At 39.7% G+C, this 27,453-nt stretch overlaps 1 protein-coding gene across 1 annotated transcript in view; it reads left to right on the top strand.

The window, feature by feature from the left end:
- The first annotated feature begins 2,182 nt into the window (after window positions 1-2,182).
- Window positions 2,183-27,453, top strand: part of sfmbt2 (Scm like with four mbt domains 2) — a 34,245-nt gene continuing 8,974 nt past the window's right edge. Inside the window, 14 exon segments of the mRNA XM_034112524.2 lie at window positions 2,183-2,521; window positions 4,043-4,215; window positions 4,738-4,832; window positions 10,261-10,501; window positions 13,876-13,896; window positions 20,093-20,181; window positions 22,223-22,472; window positions 22,633-22,730; window positions 23,429-23,464; window positions 23,466-23,531; window positions 23,687-23,917; window positions 25,570-25,696; window positions 25,829-25,942; window positions 26,066-26,108. Of these exon segments, the coding sequence (XP_033968415.1) occupies window positions 2,496-2,521; window positions 4,043-4,215; window positions 4,738-4,832; window positions 10,261-10,501; window positions 13,876-13,896; window positions 20,093-20,181; window positions 22,223-22,472; window positions 22,633-22,730; window positions 23,429-23,464; window positions 23,466-23,531; window positions 23,687-23,917; window positions 25,570-25,696; window positions 25,829-25,942; window positions 26,066-26,108 (1,610 nt within the window). The 5' untranslated portion in view covers window positions 2,183-2,495.

Genomic DNA, 27,453 nt, shown 5'->3' with positions numbered 1-27,453 from the left:
AGGGCAAATTGTTACATGAAGGCCTCCATGTTGCCAGGAGGAAACAACTCTTGGATGGGTCTAAAAGCGGAGGACCTAATAGGGAGTAATGCAATAAAACCCAAGCCCATGCAGTAGTAGTTAATCTCCTAAATCCTCCATTAAGTCTTTGGCATGGGCGGATTTAGGGAAAGGCAGGAGCAGGAGCACAACATGTGGATGCCCAGCGTCCCATCAGGGGCTAATCAATAAAAAAAAGAACCTCTCAGTCTGAGACACGAATGTCCAGAGATTAAGTCTGACTGCTTTAATCCCCCGGTGCCCAATCTGGGACGCTACAGGCCGGTAAGCTTCGTCAAAAACAAAAGCTGCTCCCAAAAAGTCGCCTTGTTTCAAGAATAAAGCAAATGTCTGACATTGATAGCAACCTGGTGAACAAAAGGCTGCGGAGGACTCTGTTTGACTTCTCAGGGTTGTCAAACTGGCTCGGAAGCCAAATAAAGAACAACTAATGGTGCTGACAATGTCAATATAATTATATTACATGTTTCCCTCGATGATAAGGATGATTATAGCTCCATTTATATTGTTACTATTTATAATAGAGCTGCACAGATGAATAATTACTTATCAACTGTTCAATTAATTGCTTAATTACGTTTTTTTTAAAGTCTTAATTTTCTGATTCAAGCTTCTTAAATGAGAATACGTCCTGGTTTCTTTACCCCTCCGTTACAGTTGATTGATTATCTCTCAGTTGTGTACTTAACAAGATGGTTCAATTATGTCCTCTTTGCACTTATAGACACGTTTCATGATTGTGTGACCTTTGTAGAGCAAACCACTAATTGAGAACAGAGTAAACACTAAACAGATGCATCAATATTAAGTAAGTTCACAAACTAATATTTAAGCTGCAACACCTCCTGAATATGTATTTTATAGGACACACAATGGGAGAAACATGTTAGCTGTGTGTGTCAGCTGAACCCGGGGATCTGTATTACGTTGATAAGAAGAGTAAAATATGTGACCTTTAAATTCCATGAGGCGTGCAAAAGTTGGCAACAATAATAAAGATGTCAGGGTGAATTTTAAGGAAATGAGCAATGCAGTCTAAAAGTATTTCGTCACTGAAACATTTCCTGTTTTTTCTGGCTCCCATCGGGGATTTAAAATGTTTTCGTTGAAAGGTTCTTATCGTGTCTGTATTGAGGAATCAGTTTGCGACAAGCAGCTCACTTCTTTAATACATATTGCATCTCATTTGTGGCCAGCGAGGAGGACAATGACAGGGCTTCAGCTCCTACACTTCTGATCTGATGTGGTCGTTAGAACCCTGTAATTAAAGCTCATAGTCACCACTTTAACCACATCATCTCTGTTTCATCTCTAATGCAATGTGATGGAGTATACAGCCCAAACAATGCTAAATGTTTTGGAAAAGGCAGCCTATGAATTGTATGTGTTTTGTAATAAACAATAAAAAAAAAGTAATAAAACAAAAAAGTACATTTGAGAAGCTACAGCCATATTTCTTTGGCTGTTTTCGCTTCATGAATAACTTTGTTTGTTTTTTAGAGTATAAAATGGCAAGGAGATATCTCTAAATTGCTTGTCTTTCCTAATCAACAGCCAAAAACCTAAACATTATAAATTGACATGGATATAAATGAGAATCTTTGTGCATTTTTGCTTCATTAATAACTCATTCAATCATTTTCTGATTGTTTCAACATACATTTAGCGTGATGCAACTTTAAACACATGACGTCTTGGGTTTTCACTCAGTGTACAAATAGCTTTACTGAAGTGTTGCAACAAGCAGATGCAGAATCTATCTATCACGTCATGCTGTGCGGAAAAACTGCCACTAAGGGGGAAGTTGAAAGGGAAAAAACCCCAGTTTGAGCCCTGCTGTGAAGTGTGAACTACTACCAGAGTTAAAATGCGCTTTAATGAGTGTTAATGCAGAGGGCTGCATGCTGCCGACAGCGAGACGATTGCAGGGTAAGAAACAGTGATAGTCTGTGAGGGGGGGGGGGGGGGGGGGGGGGAGAGGGGCAGTGTCATGTGAGCCAAATTAGCTCAGCTTGTTTACGCAATGTATGTTTGCTAGAGCCACTGTGGGACATCAGGAGTGTGTGAGATGGGGGGGGGGGGGCATACACACTCACAGGGTTGTGGAGACTGTCACTGCTTCCTCTCAGCTCGGCAAACACAGCCAGCTCCAGCATTGTCTGAGTTTTCATCTCCTCGGGATTGAAAGGGTGTTTTTTGGACCGTATCTTCATAAAGGGATCGTTGGATTCTCACATGTTTCGTCTGATCAGGATGTGCGGCTTGCCTCATCACAGAATAAGGATATTATCTCGTGGATATTATTGATTTCAAAGTTGTTGAACCTCAAGTTGTTTTTGTGTTGATTGAGGAAGCGCTCTGTGGAGGCGGTGTTAATTGGCAGGTGGATGAAAGTGCGCTGAAGTGGGGGGGTGAGTCATCGGTGATGTTACTGCATGACCTACTGTGGGAAAACCACCAGGCAAGTGACACACAGTGTTGTTGATGCGAAGAGGATCATTCTCTCTTAGTTTTGTGCTAATGATTCAAAATAACAAGTTTCAGATGATATTGTCTTTAAGATTTGCTGTTTTAACTCCTATTTTAAAAAGACATATTTTCTGTAATGTAAGGTTATATAAGTAAGTACATTTGAGGTCTATGACACAAACCCGAAAAAACGAATTGTTTTCATGTGTCTATATCTATATTTGATTGATCTAAAATTCATTAAAACTATAAAAATAACAATTTAATTTTCTGGAATATAAACCAACTGTTCTAGAAAACTACTTAATAAAATGCATAATATGTCTGTTTTCCTCAGCATATGTTTGCGTCACAGTCACAGTTTAAAATGAGTGATCAGCTCGATCACACTAGAAAACTGCTCGAAGGTCATCTTCACAAGGCTTCACATTTTTATAGTTTACCTTCTAGTTATTTCACAAGCCATTTTGACAAATAAAGATGTGCTAATGGTGCATTAATTAGCTTAACTAATGAGTCATTAGTGATAGTGACTTTGTTCATTTGTCATGGTGATTAAAGCCCAACATTAGTCAGCTCACATCCGTCGTGTATTTGTGTGATGTGCACAATTGTACTTTAGTTTCCTACGTCTATATACAAATTCATTATATCTTTGATTGGACAATTAACTTAACCTCGTTTACATTAATATCTTTATTTGATTTATTTATTTTACTGCACATTCTTAATTTAACCTTTTATGTTTATATCATTTTTTTTTTTTTTTAAATATTTTTTTTTTTTATTCTTAATGAAGCAACTGACAGAACCCGATTCCTCCCAGGATAAATAAAGTATTCTGATTCAAACACACGTTGTCATATTTCTGTGACATTACACTAAATTCATTTGATTGTCCGCCTGTTGTCTTGCTGTGTTTTTCCAGTCCTTCTGCTGTGTTTGACTCTGTTGGGTTATCTGATGCAGTGTTGCTGTGGTATGCAAACAAAAGGCAGACAATATGCCTAACCTGACGTTACAGAATCACAGGCTTTCTACGCGTCTTCAATGATGCTTCAAATGACTTTGAGTGTTTGAAACGGCAAGAGCGCTGGAGTTTTTTCTTTCTTACACTTTGCTCTGGACTTCCCCACAGATCAGCTGTCTTTTCCCTTGATCTTATGCTGGTTAAGTTAAGATTTTTTAAAAAGTTTCCTCCTTCTCCTTTTGCACGTTCAGCCACAGTGACGGTCACTGTTCTCAATAACTACCCACTTGCTGTGTTCTAAAGAAACTGGAAATGCAAAGTGCATCATTTCCTGTCTTTATTTTTCCAAGAACATTCTTACTGAATAGTTTGTGTTTATCTTTAGCAAATATCAAAGCTGTTATGTACTTTCTCTCCAGTTCCAATCACTATTGTGCTACTGTAAGGGGACTTTTCTTTTCAAATGTCACGGATTGTTTGTGAACAATGGGCATTATTTGATGAATCAGCACATTAACTATTTTTTTCCCTTTTCTGTACCAGGGCGGTCTGGGATAGTGAGAGATGCAGTGAAGAGAAAGTGACACACCTCAGGTCAAAGGGTAAAGTCAGCAGGAAGTGGAGGTGCAGGATGCAGTCTCAGGAGCAGCCGCTGGCCCTCACTGCAGTGACGTCACGTTATTCCACCAATGGGAAAGAGGAAGAGGTGAACACAGGTGAGGAAGCTTTATCTCCGTCTGAAATGTGTTCCCCGCCCTATCAGGTCAACACATTGGAATGAGAGACTGAATGAAAATGCATGAAAGGAATCTACAAAGACAGCTTTAAATATATTCCCTATGTTATAAACTTACCTTTAGATTACCTGGTATTGTAACTGTTTAGATATTTTCTAAATCTTCCATTTTTAAAATCGTCCTTTAATTATCATTATTATTAGGAAATAATGACAGGCAAAAACATGCACATGATGTGTTTACCCGCCCAGGGACTGCAGAGGGAAGTAGCTCAATCCGGCATCAATTCTTTCTTCTCTTTTTGAGATAATAATAACAAATAAAATGTCTGAGTATTATACAAATTCTCACCCACAAAAGAAACGTTACTGTCATTTAAATGTCACGACACACCAACACACACTCCTATCATTGTTACTGTGTATTGCGTTCTATTCAAACAGCCTCGGGACAAGGCGGCTCTTTTTATGCCAACGTCTGATTTCGATTTTGTTCCTTCAGATGCAGAATCCATGGAGGAAGAGGTGGAGTTTAACTGGGAGGAGTACATGGAGGAGACGGGGGCTAACGCCGCCCCTCACACCACCTTCAAACATGTGAGTGACTTGTCTCCACCTCACACTTTAAATCTCAGTGATCCTTTAAATACAGCCTCATAGATAAGTACCATGTGCAGAGATCCTTTAACGACATATTACAGAGAGCCAGGCTTTGGCATCATGACGCTCATACTTTGCAATCAAGTGTTTTCATTGGCTTTGTTCCCTCTATGATTAACAAGTTGTCAGACAAACTTTGCCGGTTTTTGAAGAACAATGAATTACTCTTGTGTGACAGAAAAGAATGCCATGGATTGAAATGAGTGCTTTCAAGGAGAGTTATTATTCAAAGTCAAATCATGTTCATGTGCAACATTTAATGGTTTTAACAGGTGGTTGTTTGTGTGAACGCTTTATTTGGCAATATTATAAATGAGACATGTGGATTACAGTGATATAGATGGAATATCAAAATGTCTGGCAGAAATGTCCATTGGAAATTAGAATATTAAAAAAAAAAAATGTGATTTTGGCATTTCTGTGTGAAAAGAAAGCCTTGAAATCGGCCTTTTATTTGTTTGGCTCATAGATTTAACATAAATGGGGACAGAACTTAAAACAGATGTCATCTATATTCTCAGTGTGGATGCAAAACAGAAGAGGCATGAAGTGGCTTAAAAGTAAAGGTACTTTTTTTGGGCGGTGACTGCTCTACTTCCCCGGGTTGAAACTGGAATCTCTTCCATGAATTAAAGCACAGCCTGCTGAGTTTTTCAGTCAGACAGTCAGACAGTCAGACAGTCGGGCAGTCGGGCAGTCGGGCAGTCAGGCAGTCAGACAGTCAGACAGTCAGGCAGTCATCAGCTGAGAGGTAATGTGAGCAGCATGTTGCCATCAGCACCTGGGACGCTTGTTTCAGATGTCAGACTCACCTGTTTAATCTCTGCCTGCTGCCGGGTCTATACAGTAAAACAATTATATTGTATCAGTTAGTGTCCCTATTCAGTATCTCCTGTAAGTTAGCAATACATATGGGTGCTGAACTGAAGTTTTATTTCTTCTAAATATAATAAGTAATTGTTTTTCTGCTATATGCTGTTGTTTTTCAAGCTTTGATGAGGGAGAACTACCAAAATGATGATGCGTTTACTTTCTAGGCAAAGCTGAAGTCATTTGAAAATATGCATATAATATAAAATATGCGGTTTTGGCGCAGTGTTGAGCGTTGATCATCAGATCAAGGGGCGTTGGTGAACTCCAGTTCGAAACCCGCTTAGGCCGCCACTGCGTCAGGCCGTTGTGTCCTTGGGCAAGACACTCTACCCGCATCTGCTCCTGTGGGTAATGTCCACAGTATTGACATTTACATGTGTAATATGTAATTGTAAAGCGCTTTGAGTACCTGTAAAAGCGCTCTAATTAAAAAATGTAATCCATTATTATTATTATTATAATGGCCAAATGACAACCAAAACAACAACAGATTTTAATAGTGAGGAAGCATCCTTTCATTTTTAATTCAAGTCAAACCCAATGTGCTCAAAGTTTGAATGCAGGGCATATTTCTTTGCCATATTTATTTAGTTTTTTTGTCATTTCATACTAATCTTTTTACAGAAAAGTTGTCATACACTTGATTTCAGGAAATGTTCATAAAACAACATTAAATGTTGAATACCCAAATTGTGGAAGCAGTTATTTGATGTCTTCTGTGTTTCTAGAGAAAACTTTAAATGATGCCTCATTGGCTTTAAAGAGTACACATGTTGAACAAATAGCTTGTGGAGGATCCTGTAGTCTTGGAGCATGACCTGAACTAGTGGCTAAAAATGTTTTTAAAAAGTATTTTCCAGCACAAACTTTTGCTTGTAATACCCCCCAATAAACCCAGCCTGTTACCAAACAATTACAAGACCCCTCTCCGTTAACATCACATCACAGGAAGTGGGCCAGATGGGCGAGTGGCATTGATGCAAGGTTTTTATCCACCTCATCTGACTCCAGAGCAGCTGTCCTCCACCATGAGGCTCACAGGAAAAGTGGAGACTTGTATGAAGATAATTTAAGGTTAAAGGAGCGTGTCGGCGTTTCACTTTCTTACATCACTCGGAGCAATGAATGGTAATAAGGGCGAGATTAGAATATATGGTGTGTTTCTACGAGATGTCGGACAAAGTGTATGTGGTGATTCTGAGCGGGTGAGGTCTCTCGGGAAGCTAAATTGCCTCGTTGGTAAGTGGATTGAGTCACTGGGAAACAGACCATGAATTCCCCGGGAAAATGTGATTCAGTAAAGTGCCGCTCCCTCCCTCTCTCTCTCTGTGTGCCTGGACAAATTGAAACAGTGATTTCTCTTGGGCCCGTACAGACAGACAGACAGACAGAGAGACGCACGCGCACGCACACATACACGCACGCACGCACACACACACACACACACACACACACACACACACACACACACACACACACACACACACACACACACACACACACACACACACACACACACACACACACACACACACCCCATAGCTCTCTTACATAAGCCAGCCGGAGTGATACAGCATTGTTGCAGCAGGAAGTCGCGGGGTCGTTTGTATTGTGTTTATTTCTAAGATGTTGGCTTTTTCCATTCACATGCGAGTGTGTGCGTTTTGTGCGAGTGTTGAATGTGAACATCCTGTTGGGCTTGTAGTGTTCTCCACAGTTGTATACCGGCCTGTGGCTATGGTGGAAACGCATTATGCCGCGCTGCATTCACTGGTGTACAGATTTATCGCTTCCTCTGCACAAGGACAAGTGGAGAGGCTGTTTTCTAAGAGTTGGTGGTCATTAATTAGAACTATTTATAATTACAACTCAATTGGGAATGTTACATTTTAACCGTACAATATGGGTGCAGTGTTTCCCCTATATACAAATAGCGGCGGCGCAGCGCCAGCCAGGTGCCCTAACATTTTTACTTTTTTCTTTTTTCATAAAATAATAATAAGTGGCCACCCTTTTTCATTTTTGATTGTTTGTTATGTGGATTTGTAGTATTTGTGTTACTGTATGTTCAATAGAGGTGTATCTTTGCTAAATCTTGAGACATTGCCACTGTGTACTGGCAGGGCCGATTTTTGGCATAGGCGACATAGGCTGCGCTAACGGATATAAGAAGTAGATGTTTCTACAACCAGGGTGGGTCAGACTGAGAGGCTCAGTGAGGTAAAGCACTCTCTGAGTGTTTAGATAGTTAATTTTAGTCTAAGTTATCTCAGTGTGTCTCAAAAAAATATGTGTTAATTATGTAATTATGTAAACACGTATTTCCAAGGCACTCCTTTAAAATTATTAGGATAAATAAAAACAGGTTTGAAATCATTCCAACGTATACTATAGGACAGTAAACCAAACATATCGTTTTTAAGTTGGAGAGATCTTTTTCATATGGGTGTTTTAGAGTTGTACCCCCTAGATCTAGTCTCTAGTAATTGTGTGCTCAAAGTGCACCAGATTGAAGCATTTTACTTTAAAATGTTAAAAACTCGTGCGCACGAGTTACTAAAGCGTGCGCACGAGTTACTAAAGCGTGGCCACGTTTTATTTATTTTTCTCTCTGTGAATCCTCCAGGGCTCGTCTTTTGTAGAGATTTTTCATTTATTCTTTATATATAAAATCTCGCCTAGGGCAGCAAATTGTCTAGAACCGGCCCTGGTACTAGGCCTCAAGAGCCTTTCTTGTGCTGGCAGACACATAGAAACAAATTGGTGGGGCGCACTTCGCACACACTAAAAAATGCCACACGCTCCACGCTCACATTATGCTGGGCCCACGTGCCTTAGCACCGCTGCTATGACTCCATCCTAGGGGAAACACTGGGGTGATATGGAAAATATATCTTCAAATTATTTTCATCATCAATTTATCTCTTAATCATTTATTGATGTATGGTTCATTTTGTAACATTTTTCTTGTTTTGCTTGTTTTATCCAGCCTAGTGCAAAACCAACAGACATTTAAAATGATAAACACATACATGAACAGTGGAAAGCAGCAGATAACATTACTTTTTACCCAATTAATAAAGATATTATCAGCATTTTGTTGGCTAATCGTTCAATACAACTTCCCTTGAATTGATTTTTGGAGAATGGTTTTATTTGAGTGAAACTAAAGGGTCTTCGCAATTTAAAAAAAATAAAGTTAGATATTAAAAAAAGAGGACGAGAGATCCTGGACAGTTTACAAAATGCAACTCAATGGAATGTTTTCCTTAGACCGTCGGTGCCTCCATGACTTTAACAAAGGCTTACTGTTAGTAATTTGAAGTCTCAGTTAAATAGTTTACCCTGTTAACACCATCCGTGTCATTTTCTCCGCTTTTGCAGAGCTTCGGAGCCATAAGACATAAAACATCTGTTTTCACAGGAAGGGTTAAATAACACATAAACATAAACTCACATAAACTGACCTTTTATGTATTAAATTAGCAGAGTTCCCCTTTACACTAAACGTTTGTTTCATTACATGTAAATATATTCTGAATGCACCAAACATCTCGAAAATATTACCATCTCTTACATGAAAGCTTCGTTTTGTGGGTGAAAGTTCATAATATGAGGCTGTAAAGTTAATTTGACTGTCGTTCCCACTGGTTTTGATCAAATGTATTTACCAAAGTGGATGTTTAGCTGTGCACCAACAGAGGGAACAGCACGTTCAGTCAGGTTATATAACCAAAACAAAGAAAGGCAATCATCAAACTTATTACCCAATCTGTCCATGAAACTGCCTCCCTGGTTCACCTTTGATCCAGCAAACTTCCTCTAGTTGTGTGCGCACAGTTTTACAAGCATTAGGAGATTAGAACTGACACTTGTTGAGCACAATGCCATTTTAAAATAAGACCAAGGTTGTTTAAAATAAGACATACCTCTAATGTTGTGTGGTGCTTCTTTCAGATGGAGATCAGCCTGCAGAGCAAAAATACATATTTTACTCAAGGGTTTTTTCCTTTACAAATGACAAGGCGGATATACAAGAGCTGCCAATTATTTTATCTTTGGCAATCGACCAACATTTCAGTTCTCGATTGAAGAGTTTTATATTATAACCCAACATCTGTTTATAGTTTTTTAAAGACCCTTAAAACTTCAGTTTTTTTCTATATGAACACAACATTTGATCAGTTTTGGTTATTTTGCTTCCCTTTCTAACCTTTGATTGTTCTTTATTCTGTTATGGATATTGAATTTGAGCATTTAAGATCTGAAAGCAAGTTTTCAAGTACTTTATTTAAATCTAAAGTTCAGAGTTTAACTAATGTTTTCTCACTCACCATATTGGATTCTGAAATAAAGCAATCAGAAAGGCTGTAAAGTAACCAAAACAAAACGAGGCAACCATCAGACTAACTATCTTCCTGTTTAAAACAAAATGTCATTATAAACTAAGACCACTTAAAGAAGACATACCTGTAATGTTGTGTCTCCTCAGGTGGAGGTGAGCCTGCAGAGCAGCTTCCAGCCCGGCATGAAGCTGGAGGTGGCCAATAAGAGCAGCCTGGACTCCTACTGGGTGGCCACCATCATCACCACGTGTGGCCAGCTGCTGCTGCTGCGCTTCAGCGGGTACGGAGACGACCGCAAGGCCGACTTCTGGTGCGACGTGATGACCGCCGAGCTGCACCCGGTGGGCTGGTGCACGCAGAACAACAAGACCCTCATGCCCCCTGAAGGTAGGAACACACTGTGTGTACATGTACTCACCTGAACCTGGAGTTAACCAAGACAGCTACTTTTATCTAAACACACAAGGTTATGTTTGAGTTTCATATCATTGTTTATTTTAATATTACTGGCCGGACTTCAACAACCATTTAGTAAAAAAAAGGTGATCGTAAGAATCCTGAAATAATGTTTCAAAGCAACCCCCGATACACAGTGACCTTTACTGTGAGAACTTCAAATCAATCAACATATTTTGCTGCATTATCAAACGAGCTTCATCGGTATCAGCAGGTAAAGGCTTTCAAATGTAATACCGGCAAGAACTGAGCATTTCCTCCAATATGTTGCATAAATCTAAAAATCTGACTTAACTTTAAGTAGTTTTTCTTTTTTTGCCCAGTCAATGTGTACATTTACATTTGTGTATATTTACTGTCTGCAATTACAGCAACAGTAAACATAGAATATGGTAATCCACTACCAGAAACGTGATGTTCTCTAGTGCAAATATCTACTTTGTTAACTGGCAAATATCAATATTGGCATTAGAAATTAACTACAATTATTTGAGAATTATCAGGGTTGTCGTCATGGGTTGAGCCTATAGAGGACAATTTCAGATTTTGGGCTTTAAAATAAATGTTTAATTCACTTTGTTCTGGTCTTTCTTTGCAAGGATATAATATGAACAGTTTTCTCCGTAACCTTAAGGCACCCCTTTGAAACGATCCTTTCTTTAAAAGGTTTTCTAAACAGCCTTGTGATGGACTTCAACATGTCCATGTCAAAGGCTTTTTCATCCTGACTGTAGAGAACTACGATTGAAATGTTTGGCATGGAAGGAGACCTAAAGAAAAATAGGACATAGCACAAAAAGGTCACATAATGGTTGATTCACTGCCTTTACTCAGGACTGTCAGTTTGAGCTTAACGCACTCAGACTAACAAGAGAACAGCTCCACCTTCACCTCTCAAAGAATGCCTTTTATTAACCGAGTGGACGGACAGGTTTCGCTCAAAGTGCTTCGATTGTTGAGACGGCTCAACTGTCATTTATCTCGCTGACACATCACACCCTCGTGCAACGCAGGACAGGTCACCTCCTTTCTACAACCAACATCTCTCACAGAGCATCTGTTATTGGTTAGATTCCCGAAATAAGGTCACATGCTTACGAGATTTTTACATTTTGTAGTATGACATAAAATATGTCAGTAAATACTCCACTGGAGAATGCCTGAAGCTTTTACGCCTCTTTAAAAACTAGTTGCTAATAAATGACTCGATGAGATGACTAAACGTAATCACGCCAAACATTAGCCGCCTTTAGCTTAGCGGTGATGATGTAGTTCATTTATATCATTATGTCAGCTATTTACTTCTGGAGATTGCATTAACGCTTCAACAGTGGTGTAAATATGAGATCAACCTGCTGAACAAAATGTGTAAGTATCATAAACGTGTGTTTGCCACAGATCTTATTTTCTAATTTAACAAAATAATCCCATCGGCTTTAGTCGAGGGAGCCCTTGCTATGGTACCTTCCGGGTTGGCCGACAACAATACATCATCCCTGCGCTCTATTCTTCCTCCTGTCCCGTCCACTTCACCTGCAGCGGCCCTCAGATAGATGACTCACCTCCTCTGCCTCTTCACGGCATTTAAGTGCTCCTCCGTTGTTATGGAGACGATCTGGATCTGTTTCCTCCTGACTCCTCGACCTCACACCGTCACATCACGTGTCCTTTATTCAAACTTTCTCTTTTGCATTTTACAGCAGCAGCGATCTGTATAAAAAAAAAGCAGAGAAAACTCAAATATATACATATTTACAGCTTTTTTAAAGCTTGTATACGTCACCAATCAAGATGACAATTAAGACTGAAGGAAGTAGTTCTTTTTTTATTTATCGAGCAATCTGTCAAACCTTTCAAGATTAATCATCCATACAATTCAAATAGAAACTTCCTCAAGCGGACATGTTCATATTTGTTTCAGAACAACACTCCAAAATGTTGAATTACTTTGTGTCTTTAAAAAAGTCCTTAAGGAAAGTGAGTTTAAACTTGTTATCTTATGGGTAGTTTTGATGTGATTGACTTTGATTGAAAGAAAACCTGCCTACAATGCAGTGACATGGGAGCCATATTGCTTTGTATGTTACCATGTGTATTAAGAGAACAGGAAATTAAACATAACTGCAAAATGGGAAAAGGTTAATGATTGAGACAATGTTTTACTCCAGTATACTTTTCTAACCATCATCATAGTGTTGGATCATAAATGAGGAAGCCGCTTCTGGAGTAATATTACAGTAATCATACATTTTACAGTCATAATAAAAGATCACTAAGCTACCCTTAACATCTCTTCCATCTCACCTCAGAAAGCTCATATTTAAATTCTTCCTTTTGATTATGATGGACGGCTGACATCTGCGTGTTTAATGATGCAAACTTGAGCTTTAATCCTGTAATGAAGGCATATCTATATTCCCTAAAGAGGCTTCTGCAAGATACGATCAATTTGTCAGATACGATAAAAGACAAGAAAGTACTTTGTTGCTTCATTTCACGGCTTTGCATCATGTGTGTGTGTGTGTGTGTGTGTGTGTGTGTGTGTGTGTGTGTGTGTGTGTGTGTGTGTGTGTGTGTGTGTGTGTGTGTGTGTGTGTGTGTGTGTGTGTGTGTGTGTGTGTGTGTGTGTGTGTGTGTGTGTGTGTGTGTGTGTGTGTGTGTGTGTGTGTGTGTGTGTGTGTGTGTGTGTGTGTGTGTGTGTGTGTGTGTGTGTGTGTGTGTGTCCTTCAGCTGCAATATGAGGGATAAAAAGAGTGTGTATCACGGATGGGACAATATGGGATTTTGTTCTGAACTCAGGATAAAAACTCTTGAAATAAGTTGAATGAGGTCAAATTTCATTATCGGGCTGATAGGGAATATTTATTTATTTTTATTAATTTATATATAGCTAGCTATAAAGGTAGTGACGTAGAATAAATTAGCATAATAAAAAAAACAAAGTATTATACACTGTATTTATTTAATTGTTTACATTTAACATTAAAAATAATGCTCTGTGCTGCAATAGGAAAAGATGGATGCAAAAATGGCTTAGTGCCATTTTAAGTTGATGAACTTCCATTATCGGGGATATCGGGAATATATATGTTGATATTGCTATATAGAAGGGGTTAAATAGAGCCTGTTTAAAAAACAAATCCGGAAATTATCAAACTATTAAACATCTTAACTAATTAACCATGCTAAAAATAACTCACTATCTGTCACAATTGTTTAGGCCAGGATAATCATGACATTACATTTCCATACCTGTGTCACAGTTACCTGTTTTATTTGTTTTCTTTTTGTTTTCTGTTTCTCAGATAACATTTACCTAAGAAAAGGTAAGCCGCTCTAACAGTGCCTCACACTAACTGCCTGCTCTCTGTTAGTCAACATGAAATCATCTGTGTGTTAGGCTCAGAGCTGCATGCTTCCTCCTTCTCCTCTTCCTCTTTCACCTCTACAGGAAGTGACCTCACTGCTCAGTTGCCCTGCCCCCTATTGCATGTGACTCCTCTCCAGCTGTAGAGATAACACACACACACACACACACACACACACACACACACACACACACACACACACACTGTGCTCCAATGATAACTAGTGGTAAACGCAGGGAGAAATGCAATGCTTTGATAAAGTGACCTCCGTTCATGTGAAACACAAACTGTGCCTTATATCAGGAGAGAAAACATGTCGCTCGTTGGTGAGTCACGTAGAGAAATGTCAGAAGTTAAGAAACGCTTTGTGTAAAATGTGTCCTTGACTGATCAAATAAAAGTGTGTCAACAGGCGTTACAAACCTTTACTGCTGATGCTATACCAGTCTCTGTAACATTAATCAAATGCAAACAGACAGTCCGGAAAATAAACAAGTGTATATTTGGGAAAATAAAATGAGAAAATGAGGTTTAATTGACTTTATTAATCAATTGAATTATAAGGATTTAAAGGATTCAGAGTCATACAATAGCTACAGCATAGCCAACAATGCAACATCAAATATGATTACTGAAAGAACAGTGCACATGGTGCAAACTGGTCTCTATGGTGTGGGTTGTGCAGGCCACGATTGGTTGCTATTGGCAAACGATAATTATTTCTGACCAATCAGTGGTCTGCATGGATTTACTTTGCAGTCTATCTTTATGATCGGCTCAGCTCGCTCGGAGCCTTGGCTGAGGTTTTTTCAACCAAAAAAAACCAAGATAATTTGTCTGGTAGAAAATAAAAACCTTGCAGTGGGAAAGGCACCATAAAGATGTGTTCACAACACGTTTCACACTCCATACATTAGTCACTGCAAAGACTCGGATATTGGTATTATTATAAAGTCATTTCGGCCTCCTTTTTACACTTTGACTGCAAATGAATACATCTCCTTTTTCCATTGACTTGATATGCAATCAAAAATGTGCTTTGCATCTTGTACTCTGAATCGGCAGCACCGTGTTCCTTACAAGTTCCCTATTGAACACATTTGCTGGATGCTCTCTCAATATTACCGTTGGTGCCACCGTGGTTTCTACCCACTACCTTTCACCCCACTGCAAAACATCATCACAGATGAGTGTTGCAATTAGACAAACCACATACTAGAAACGCACCTCAATCTCTCTGTAAATCTACTTGAACACACACACACACACACACACACACACACACACACACACACACACACACACACACACACACACACACACACACACACACACACACACACACACACACACCTCCACTTTAAATGCTCCTCTGCTCACTGATGTGATCAGCAAAGCTTTTGTACTCATTAAATCAGCGCCCACATTAATCAGCATCTCTGCTTGCAGCATGAGTCTACAGCTTTAAACACTTCTGCTGCGTAATTTGCAAATGTTTCAAATGAAAACTATTTGACAAGATCCCTTTAGAGGGTAAACATTGATCATGTGTGTAATGAGCACATGGCCCTCCTGCAGTTGGAATTTAAGTTGAAAATCACTCTTGCTTTACAGGTTTGAGATTTAAATAATGAACCCGTTTGTGTGTACTGTATGTAATTATTATATACATTTTTAACTGAAAATGGCATGACTAATGTGAAGAAAGTTTAATGGCCGATGTTGTAAAATATTAATTTTTTCTCTATGAGCCTCTGGCAGTTAAGCCATGAAGTTAAATTGTATTTTAACTGTGAGAATATATATAATAAAAAGGTGATTTGACTATATATGAAGTCAAGGAGGAGGGAAGCTAGTTCAGTCTTGTGTGTGCATGTGTGTGTGCATGTGTGTAGGAGACATTCATCCATTCATATAAAGCGCTTTTTAAAGCTACATCAGAACTTTGGTCATGTGGTAAGGTGCTCTCTGACAGAGATTTGCATAATGAATTCACCACACTGCTTCCTGCCAGAGCCTGCAGGAGATTATGCTTTGAGATAGGTGTGTGTGTGTGTGTGTGTGTGTGTGTGTGTGTGTGTGTGTGTGTGTGTGTGTGTGTGTGTGTGTGTGTGCGTGCGTGCGTGCGTGTGCGTGCGTGAAACAGGGGTTGCTTTAGCGTGGGCATGACCCTGAATTGTTTGTCTATTACAGATTCACACTGAAGCTTGATTCATGCTAATGTACAAATGATTTTACAATAGATTTGTTGTGTGAAGGAAATGATGTATAGTTAAGTGATTTTGATTTTACCCGATAGAACCACTACAACACTATATTGACAACCAAAAACGTATTATAAATTAATCAAATTATAACTTTTTTATTTGGTCACTCAAAAGCTCTTTCCTACAGATCAAGATCATAATAATAAACGGTATTTATATAGCATATTTAATATAGGGGTGTATTTCAAAGTGCTTTGCAAGAAAGGGAAAAAACAAATACTGTGATTAAACCAGGCAATTCAATGATTTCCAAAAAAAGAGGCAGCAAATAGCAAGAACAGACACTTTAAGAACAATAAAGAGAGACATATAACGTAAAAACACAGGACTAAAACAAAGGGCCAGCTAGTTTAAAAAACATGTAAACAGAGCTTGCCTCTCTAATAGCATGGAATTCCATAGGTTTGGTGCAGAGACAACCAAACACATCTCCCCTGTAAATGCTCTCTTTACTGCAAACACATCACTTATTTCATTCATATTTACACAAATTGCTCTAATATCCCCTGAATACAAATGTTAACAACATGGCGCCTGAAACTGTCGGGGTATAATTCAGCCACTAGACAAAAACAACAAGTCAAACGTCTCTCAGAAACAAACAAATTGCACACTGTGTGACACTTGGCGTGCGCCTGTCACTACACCGACGGCCTCTTTGGAAAGGACATTTCAAAATGGAAGAAGGTAATTGTTCCAATTGACTTGACTCTTTTCCCTTTTGGCTGTTCGTCTCCGTGCCAGAGCGTAATGATGGAGGGGGAATCGAGCGTAATTTGCTCCCATTAACTCTGATTAGAATCTGTTGCACTGCTGCAAAAAAACTGAGGCCATTTCTCTTGTTTAATTAAAACATTGATTATCTAAAGTCAAGCTTTTGAAGAAAGTCGGGACTGTTTAGAGAGAGAGGAGCTGGCAGAATATGCTAATTTCATACACCCACATTTATGTTTGTTTTTGTCCTTTAATGCTCGATATTTGCATGCAGACTTCAGCCAGCTTTGGTGCAGGGAGGAGTAGGAGGGGGGGGGATGGGGGAGGTTAGCTCTGCGATAGTGTGGCGGTACGGGGGAGGAGGGGGATGTTTTGAGGAGCTCTCCCCTCAAGGTTAATTATGCACTTATTGTTATGTGAAAGCCAGGCTTTCACCTCTGCGTGTCTGCTGCCTTTGGGAGGGAACTGAAGAAAAATAGATAATTATTTATGGTTTGGGGAAAAAGCACTACAGTATAATACAACTGGAAGATGGGGGAGGGACAACAGGGGAGAAAGGAAGAGAGAGAGAGGGGGAAGGAGGTGGAACTTTGAATGTTTTAGCTTCTTGTTCTGTTGAGCTCTAAATGGCTTCATGACTAATCTCAGCAGGATCTGTAAAAATAGTTTATCTATTTCTGCACACCCGAGATCAACAAAGGTGTGTGTGCGTGTGTGTGTGTGCGTGTGTGTGTGTGTGTGTGTGTGTGTGTGTGTGTGTGTGTGTGTGTGTGTGTGTGTGTGTGTGTGTGTGTGTGTGTGTGTGTGTGTGTGTGTGTGTGTGTGTGTGTGTGTGTGTGTGTGTGTGTGTGTGTGTGTGTGTGTGTGTGTGTGTGTGTGTGTGTGTGTGTGTGTGTGTGTGTGTGTGTGTGTGTGTGTGTGTGTGTGTGTGTGTGTGTGTGTGTTCTTACAAAGTCCAGCAGCAGCAGAGGCAAGGAAAGAAAATAGTCTCTCAGGAAAAAACCCTATTATTAAACGCTCAGAGACGCTCAGTGTTCACACTACCTCCACAGGAAAACGCTGATTTATCTTCCAGATAATTCCAGCATTGTTGATTTGATTCAGACAAGACTTAAGAGGATTCATTGGTTTGGTTAATTATGTGTTTAACATTCTGAGAAAGCCTCTGTGGAGCTTAATGGTTGTTGTATTTACTATAATCTTAATCACTTTTTTAAACAACCATTTCCAAATCAAATGAAAGCTAAAAAAGGAAACATTTTCTACTTAACTAGTAAATCTTTGATGATTTATAACCCTTTCAATGTGGCTTGTATGTGCAAATACTCAATATTCAATATGAACCAATACAAAAGTGAGATTTACAACTTAAGGTGCTATTTTCTAGTGAAACTCACTTTTCATTTAACGTGCACAATCCTGTTATTTTTATTAGACAAGTTGAAGATTGAACTGAACACAAACGATTAAAATATATATATTGTTCAGTCAGCACTACCATTACTCGAACTGGTCTCAATCAAAGGAACGTTTCTGACCCAAACCTTTTAGGAAAATGAATGTATTTGAAAAAGGGGGGGAAAGATGAGCAGAGGGAGAGGCGAGGAATGAGGGGTGAAAGATTGATACCTCTCTCGCGTCTAGACGGTAAATCAGTAGCTGCTGGCTGATAAATAACAGATATCAGAGTCAAACAACGTAATTGTTTTCATTATCAGCACGCTTCAGTGTGTGGACCACATTTCATCTTCACTTTAGCTAGATGCTAATCTTGCTGTGGGGAATGTCAGTCACACGGGGTGTTGCAGTCATTCTGTAACCGTGACTCATTCTGAAACTCACTGCAACAAATGTGAGTGGAGTTCTTTTTCATTTAGTGTATAAATGAGGGAGGGGAGACATGTTGGGCCGCTCGGCAGAAGGGAAGAGGGCTGAGGCATAAACACGAGGCTGATATCAGAGAGAGGAGTCAAAGGAAAAGCAAAGAGACAATACCACTGGTGCACTGTGGGAAACAGGAAGCAGACAGAACCACATGCAAATGGACTGGAAGCTGGCGTTTTTAGCACTACTTTGGAGACTTTGGTCCTCCAGGTGTGTGTGTGTGTGTGTGTGTGTGTGTGTGTGTGTGTGTGTGTGTGTGTGTGTGTGTGTGTGTGTGTGTGTGTGTGTGTGTGTGTGTGTGTGTGTGTGTGTGTGTGTGTGTGTGTGTGTGTGTGTGTGTGTGTGTGTGTGTGTGTGTGTGTGTGTGTGTGTGTGTGTGTGTGTGTGTGTGTGTGTGTGTGTGTGTGTGTGTGTGTGTGTGTGTGTGTGTGTGTGTGTGTGTGTGTGTGTGTGTGTGTGTTTGCATTTGTGTGTGTGTGTGTTTGCATTTTTGTGGTGTTGTACTGGTCACATTACAGGCAAACAAATCTGTTCAAAGAGTTGCATTGTGGGGATTTATGTCCTGCTAATCCCCACACAGTTTACAAAGATCTGTTCACACATAAGAGAGTAAAAGCATTGTCCAAAACACACCGGGCCACATCAAAACGCTTTGTTATTTAATTATAGGACAAACATTTGATAGAATAGAAGTTTCTCAAGTTAAGTTAAGAGGTTGGAGCGTTTTCTGTTCTGCTCCTCAAAAGGCCATAACCAAAAGTTTTGTCTAAGTTTGACCGATTTGTATTTTATTCTCACATTTCCAGCTGCTATTCTGCACATTAACATTTAAATGGCAGCGCTCAACACCACATTAATCACTGCTTTTCATTTGGATGTGTTTACTTCTGCGGGAAACTGCCATATGCACGCCTGAAAACATGTCTGATCCCAGCCGTAAATCAGCACCGAGCATTAATGTTTGCAGTGTGAATAAAGCTATTAAGGTTATTCCGGGGGAAACACAGCATTTTTCGCACCTCTGCTGCACGAAAAGGATCAAATCCAGAGACACTCGCCGATAGAATACTTCACATCTGCTGTTTATATAAAAAATCTGCCTTAGTAGAAATGACACGTGTGTGTGTTTGCAAGTGTACGCAAGCACTAATAACGCATGCTCTTCTCACTATATTTCTAACTATCAATTCATCACTATCAATTCATCACCAACCAACGGCGTCCTCTCTCTGCACTCTCTCTGATTGGCCATGTGTTTCTCAGTCTCTGGGTTTGTTGTGTGTTTGCAGCCATCAGGGAGAAATACAGCGACTGGACGGAGTTCCTCGTTCAGGATCTGACCGGATCCAGGACGGCACCGGCAAACCTGCTGGAGGGGGTGAGTGTGAGGAGAATATCTCACGAGATACGTACAAATCAAGGTTCAGAATGTCTACGCTATTGAGTCCCTCATGCTGTCATTTATCAGTGCTTATCGTCTTGCTGAAAGAAAGTCAAATCAGTTACTTTTGCAGTTCATGTAGATCTATATGTCACTGATAAATAAGTAGTGTTAAAGAGAAGGACGTATACATTCAACTAGCCAATTCATTCAAATGTTATAAAACACGAAGATATTAAGAACATACGAATGCTCTAACGTTGTTGAATAATGCAATAATGATCTTACTTGCAATAAATGAACAGATATCGAAGTGTACTCGATTCTGCCTTTGGTGTACTGCAGGGCTATTCAATTGGTGGCCCGCGGGCCAAATCCGGCCCCGGGTTGATATTTACTGGCCCTTTGAGTATAACGTTAAAACGTTTTTTAAGTTTTTTCCGTCTTTGTTTTGTTTTGCCTTTATTCCAGAGAGGGTGTTAAATTTAGAGATAGAGGGGAAGACAATGCCTGAAAACTTCTGCGGGCTCGGGTTTCGAACCCACCTACTAGCTACTGTAGTGACAACTCCTGCCATTGATTGCATCTCTGCGTGAATGATTAGATAATTTCACCTAAATTAAATCAAATGAAATGATGTTGATGGTTAAATGAGCTTCACATGTCGGCCTGAACTTGCCATTTAGATCTAGAAAGGCCTTGGGGCTATGTTGTGTGATGTAATTAAACACAATATATGCACTCCACTATGCTGTTGTAGTATTTACTGGATCTGAAGCTCTTAATATGATTGCTCATATTTCAAGCCATCTTTTTCCCGGCCCCTGGCTTTGGATCATTTTCATCAACCGGCCCCATTCCAAACTAATTGAATAGCCCTGGTATACTGCGTAAACACAACAAATGGATGTTCTAGAACAAATTGAACGGAACACAAAAGGCTGGATGATAGAAACAAGTGATGTTTTGTGCCAATACTAAGTCTCAACTTATCAAAAGAATGTATTGTATATGAATGTATAAAGTGCAATAACGCAGTGTTATGCTGTGCTGTGGTTTATTGCTAAAGGGTTACATTTTTTATAATGCAACAATATCGTTTATCTAACTTGTCTCGATTAACATTTATTTATATGTTTGAAATATGGGGAAGTCAAAACAGGACAGGAAATAGTGAGCAGAGAGAGAAGTGGGGAATAAAACGGGAACAAAAGACCGTGAGAGAGTTAAGCCCTGGGAAACTGGGGTTCATGATTTCCTTTACATTTAATATGTTTACAATGATGTTTTATCTGCACTGTCCCCTTGACTGCGACACTGCAAATTCCCCCGCTGTGGGACAATGAAAGGATTCCTGATTTCTGGTATAGGGCTCTTAACCACTTAACAACCAGGGTGCCCGTATCTAGGGGAGGGTTGGAAGAAGAAAAGATTGATACGGCTGTCATGTCTGCACAGTAAATATGTAGCTGCTGGCTGCAGCATGATGAAGAACAGACAGTTATGAGAGCGGCATCAATCTTCTCATCTGACCCTCGGCAAGAAAGCAAACAAGTGCATTACTCAGAATGTCAAATGATTGTTTTAAACTGAAAAAGAAAAACAGACACAAAGGACAATACACACTAGGAAGAAAAGAGAAATCCATATCATTATAGATAACAGTATACAGTATTTATTCTTGTACTTTAAACTGCAATTTACAATTATGCACTCAATTGTTGTTTTTATGTGAAGGATATTGTATGTTGCCTTTGTTGGAGGAGCTCGGGATTGGAGATGTGTGTGTTGTCAAAAAATACAATGTAGCAATTGTGCATATTACAATAGAACATTTGGATCTTAAATTCTGAATCTTTGAGATTAACATCTAAAAAAACATGCACAAACATTCAGCTTTTACTATTTCTGTAAGCAAATGTTAGTATTTTTCTTTGCATTAATTATCCAGTTTCTTTATACATCCATGGTTTGACTTAACAAATAATCCCATGAGATAATATTTTGACATTTCTAAATGACTATCTGGTTCCCTCAGCCTCTGCGGGGTAAGAACACGGTGGATCTGATCGTGGAGGGCTCTGTTCTGGAGCTGCAGGACGTCTCCGGCCCGCTGCAGTACTGGCCTGTGAGAGTCCTGCAGAACGTGGGGGGGAGGCTGCGTCTGCGTTACTCCGGCCTCTCGGAGGACCACCGGGCTCAGGACAGCTGGCTCTTCTACCTGGACGTCCGGCTCCGGCCGCTGGGCTGGGCTCTGGAGAACCAGCTCGCCCTGGAGCCGCCAGCAGGTGAGGATCTGAACGATTAGGCCTACAACTGCTGTGGAGACGAGGAGGAACTTTGATTCAGTCAAGACTTATTTTCTTTTCTTTCATGTGTTGATAATTAAAAAGAAAACTGACTAAGTGTTTTATTTGTAACCTTTCACCTAATCTCTCCTCTCTTAAGGGCTCAGGTCTCTTAAAAGCTCCTCAGACTGGCAGGAGGCTCTGCAGGAAGCTCAACTCGAAGGACAGAAGAGCCCGCTGCCGCTGGAGGTGTTCAAGGTGGGTCACTTCTGTCATGTGGTCATTTATATTTAGACCTAAATCAGGGGGAAAACGTTTAATTATCGAATTTGTTCTAAGATATAAATCAGTTCACAAAATGGTATTTCTATATAAGAATCTGGTGCAACTAATACCTGGGAACAATCATAAACACTAAGGAAAAGATGTGTCAAGGAATTATCGTATATTGATTTGTTGAACAAAATACCAGTTGTACTGTATTGTTGTGTCCAGTTTATTTTTGAAAATGGTTTCTGAGAAAGAAAAAGGCATCCCGTGTAAACCTAGATTCTTTATGCAACAGCACACATTTTTATTTGTTTGTATAACTTGAATTTGTTATGCTTAAAGTTACTGAGAATTGCGAAATAAGTAACACCTTTTAGTAAATGTCTACATGTTTCCTTTTGTCTTGCATTAGTGTAATATTTAAAAAAAATATGAGAACCTTCAATAATCTTATTCACACCTCACTCTGCGTTCGTGCCATGATTTTCCCTAAATATGTACTATCCTAAAAGAGCGAAATATCACGGTGAGAAATGGAAAGACTTCCACCCTTTTACATGTCATTATCTTCTACTTCACCCATTACATGCCACCCAGCAGGGTTTACGTGACCTACATTGTCTCACATGTGCGCATGAACAGAAGTGGAGCACGTTTGTCTCAAAGTGTTGACTTTACTGTGTCAGGACCACGCGGACCCTCCCAAGCATTCCGTCAGGACGGGGGATGAAGCTGGAGATGGTCTCTCCGTGGGAGCAGCTGCAGATCTGCCCCGTTTCTGTCACCAAGGTGAGTCCGACAATGACTTATCTTTAAAAATATATAACTATCAAGCCAATCCTCCCTCCAGCTTACATCAGCTGACTTTTATTAATGTGTTTTTTTAACATGTTTTTTGCCACGAAGGAAACATTTATAATTCTCTGCTCACTTTTCCTCCCCAGGTCTACAACGACTTCTACTTCCAGGTCACTCTGGACGATCTCTCCCCTGAAGCTAAGCCGCGATTTGTGGTGTGCCACGCCCACTCCCCCGGCATCTTGCCTGTGCAGTGGTCTCTGAAGCACGGCGTGACTCTGGAGCGCCCCCCGGGCTTCAGGGGCCACGACTTTGACTGGGCCGACTACCTGAAGCAGAGCGGGACGGAGGCTGCCACCGACGCCTGCTTCCCCGACGTAAGAATGGGCTTTTCAATTAAAATAATCCTTAAATTCAATTGACAAGGTTCCCTGAAGAGGACACGCCTCGTCTATATTGATCAATTAAAATAAAATATATACTGTCAGAAGGAATATTTTACCCGGGGGCCGAAATGTTTAGCTATTCTTATTTCTTACCTATCATTCTTTTTTTTTAAATGTATTTATTGCTTATTTACGTGAACTTCAAAAGCACAATACAGAACACCAAACGTCACTAATCTGGTGACAGAGTGATCGTTGCCTGACATATAACTGAGCTTTAGACGCCATTTTTAAACCCAAAAATCCCTGATTTTTATTTAACTTAATGTCCTGAAAAAGACATGTTGAGTCCATACTTTTTGTATCAAACACATCAGCAGTGATTTTGGATGACAGATTAAATAGAAAAAATAAACTCACAATACAGCAAGGAACAACTAAATGCAAGAAACCCATCTGATAAAAGTTAAAACACCAAATGTCACTGAACTGGTGACGAAACTATCAAGGTTTGCACAAATTAAATTGGATTAAGTTATGCCTGGAATTACATGAGGGTGCCAAGGTTTATGTAAGAGCAAAACTGTTAACACAGACTGAGACAATCTGGCACTCCGAAGTAATTCACTAAGTGAGCTTGTTAGTCGGACGGTAAACCAGACATGTGGTTGCCAAACAAACCAGTTGGTCTTCATCTTTGAAATGTTTTCACTTGTAATAAAAACTAATTGTTAGAAAACCCTTCTGTAATAAATCTCACCTGTTGTGAGAGAGTATAACGTTTGCTTTCAAGTGGTGGATGCACTCATTGTATTGCAGCAAGAAGCCAAAGACGACACAATGAGGAGATTTATGATTGATCTGAAGTGTTTTCTAACAACTTTACAAGAGAAAAGGCCTCGGGTAACTCGCTGGTCTGACATAGATTAAAAGACCTTAAGGTCAATGCACTATACAGTTCTGAAGTGCTTTTCCTGATAAAGACAAGAGTGTACATGTTACCAAAGTGTTGTGAAGCCTCAAGGATCAAAGACAGTTTTAAACTTGATTATCTTAAGATTTTAACCCAAATAGATTTTAACCAAATTCTACAACAGTTAGAAAACGGGAACAAAAAAGTTGTTAAAGCCTCTCTAGTCTAGGAGTCAGAATTCTACCGAAGTTAAGGGCACTCTGTATGTTAGGGCTACATTCAACTACATGCTGCGAGGTTGCTTAATTGATAATACATCCTAAGAACGTAATAGTTTTTTGTTTTAATCATTTAAATCTACATGGAAACTAAAGCCTTAGAATCTAAGTAGTGCGGTGAAAAGCACAATAAAAGAAGTATAGATATTGTACTTAAATACAGTATTTGAGTAAATATACTAAGTTGAATTCCACTACTGTGTGTGTGTGTGTGTGTGTGTGTGTGTGTGTGTGTGTGTGTGTGTGTGTGTGTGTGTGTGTGTGTGTGTGTGTGTGGTGTGTGTGTGTGTGTGTGTGTGTGTGTGTGTGTGTGTGTGTGTGTGTGTGTGTGTGTGTGTGTGTGTGTGTGTGTGTGTGTGTGTGTGTGTGTGTGTGTGTGTGTGTGTGTGTGTGTGTGTGTGTGTGTGTGTGTGTGTGTGTGTGTGTGTGTGTGTGTGTGTGTGTGTGTTCAGACATGGAAGAACAGAAGCTTTGCCAAGGACATGTGGCTAGAGGCGGTGAACCCTCACCGGCGAGAGGAGGTGTGTGTGGCTCAGATCACACAGGTCAGAGGACGCCTGCTGTGGCTGCGACTCGAAGGTACAGACACGTGTGTTTGGGGGTGTGTGTGTGCGCGCGCGCGTGCGTGCATGGGGATTAAGTGTCGGAGGATTAAGTGTCAGAGGACTCCTGCTGTGTGTGTGTGTGACAGATTTCTCTACCTGTCTCCAGGTGTGGCGAAGCCCCTGTCAGAGTGTATCGTGGATGTGGAGTCCATGGACATCTTTCCTGTCGGATGGTGCGAGGCCAACGCTTACACTCTGACCCCTCCTTTCAAACCTGTCTGTATGTACACACACACACACACACACACACACACACACACACACACACACACACACACACACACAGAGAAAACACACATATTTACTTGGGAGTGACAGCTAAATTCAGACTTTTTTCCTGCAGGTCAGAAGCAGAAGAAGATAGCGGTGGTCCAGCCAGAAAAACAGTAAGAACAGACATTTATTTATCAAAACTGAGCACGGTTGATGTGTGAGTTGACTCGAGTTGAAGCTCATGGTGATGCATTTCATTCAGCTGATCCAATGCCTTTCCATATGCCGATACACTTTTGAGGGAAAACATTAGGTCCCCTTTTTTAAGATAGCATCTGTTTTATTAGCCCCATCCGGGCAATATGTGGGCGACGGATTAAAGGAAGTGGACAAACATAAATCAAAATGCTTCGAAATTCCTCAAAGTAGTTAAGGATTCATTTAATAATTGACAATTAATGCTGTTACCAATTGTTCATTCCAGCTCGAGTTGGCAGAATACAGAAACAACTTATACAAACTTATCACGTATCCTTTCAAACTTATTTTGAATGTCCAGAAACTGCTCCAAATGTGTTTTCAGAGTGCTTCATGACAGCTAGATTGGAACTAAAACATCACTGTAATAACAACAGCAAACACTGTTTTACTTCAGTGGGTTTGAAATAAAAAAAACGTTCATTTGTTTTCCATCTTTCTAAAGGATTCTTTGGAAGAGCCTCAAGGATTTCACTTCAGAGATATTCATTGAAATGGCGGCAGAAATAGCTTTCCCGCGGCGCTGATTGATTTTGTTGACAAATGACATGTTACAGCATCAGGCTGGGGATCGCAGCCCGGGAACACGGGGGGGAAGCTGAGCAACACTTTGTCAGATCTCTGTTCTCAACACCAATTTCATTTCTCTCCTCGGGGAATCTCTTCATCAATACTTTCTAAAGATAGCTGTGGTCATATCACACTGCTAAAATGAGGCTAATGGGCAATACATCGTTTGTCCTTCAACCGTTTACTTTTAATGGTAAATAATTTTTGTTCAAAGGTAGAAAGATGAAAAATCTAAAGGCTGTGAATCACCTTTTTTTATTCCAAACACGTTGTAATTAAAACAGGCGATGGCTGTGGTTCAAATGAAAGTGATATAATTGTACAGTTTCATTTAGCGCTTAATTAACACATTAGCAGTTTGGATGAAAGTTAAATAGACATTCAAGGAAAATAACTCTTTCAATTTAACATTCAACAAATCATACATTAGAGGCTTCTTCTGAAATGATTATTATTACATAATTGAATTTAATGTATTTGTATTGTATTAATTTATAGATTATTATTTGGACCAACATTATTTTTTTCTTCACATAAAAAAAATTCTCTTTGGATTTGAATCTTTGTTTTGGTTTCATAAGTAAAATAGTTTGAATAATACAAATAGTTTGGATTTTGAATAAAGTGGTTAATGTATTGAATAATGTATGGGTAAAAAAAGAAGAAACAAACCCCCTTTAGTAGCTCTGT

Source organism: Pseudochaenichthys georgianus, chromosome 23, assembly GCF_902827115.2.
Source record: "Pseudochaenichthys georgianus chromosome 23, fPseGeo1.2, whole genome shotgun sequence".
NCBI classification, from domain to species: Eukaryota; Metazoa; Chordata; class Actinopteri; order Perciformes; family Channichthyidae; genus Pseudochaenichthys; species Pseudochaenichthys georgianus.
This window is presented reverse-complemented; position numbering and strand designations above follow the sequence as displayed.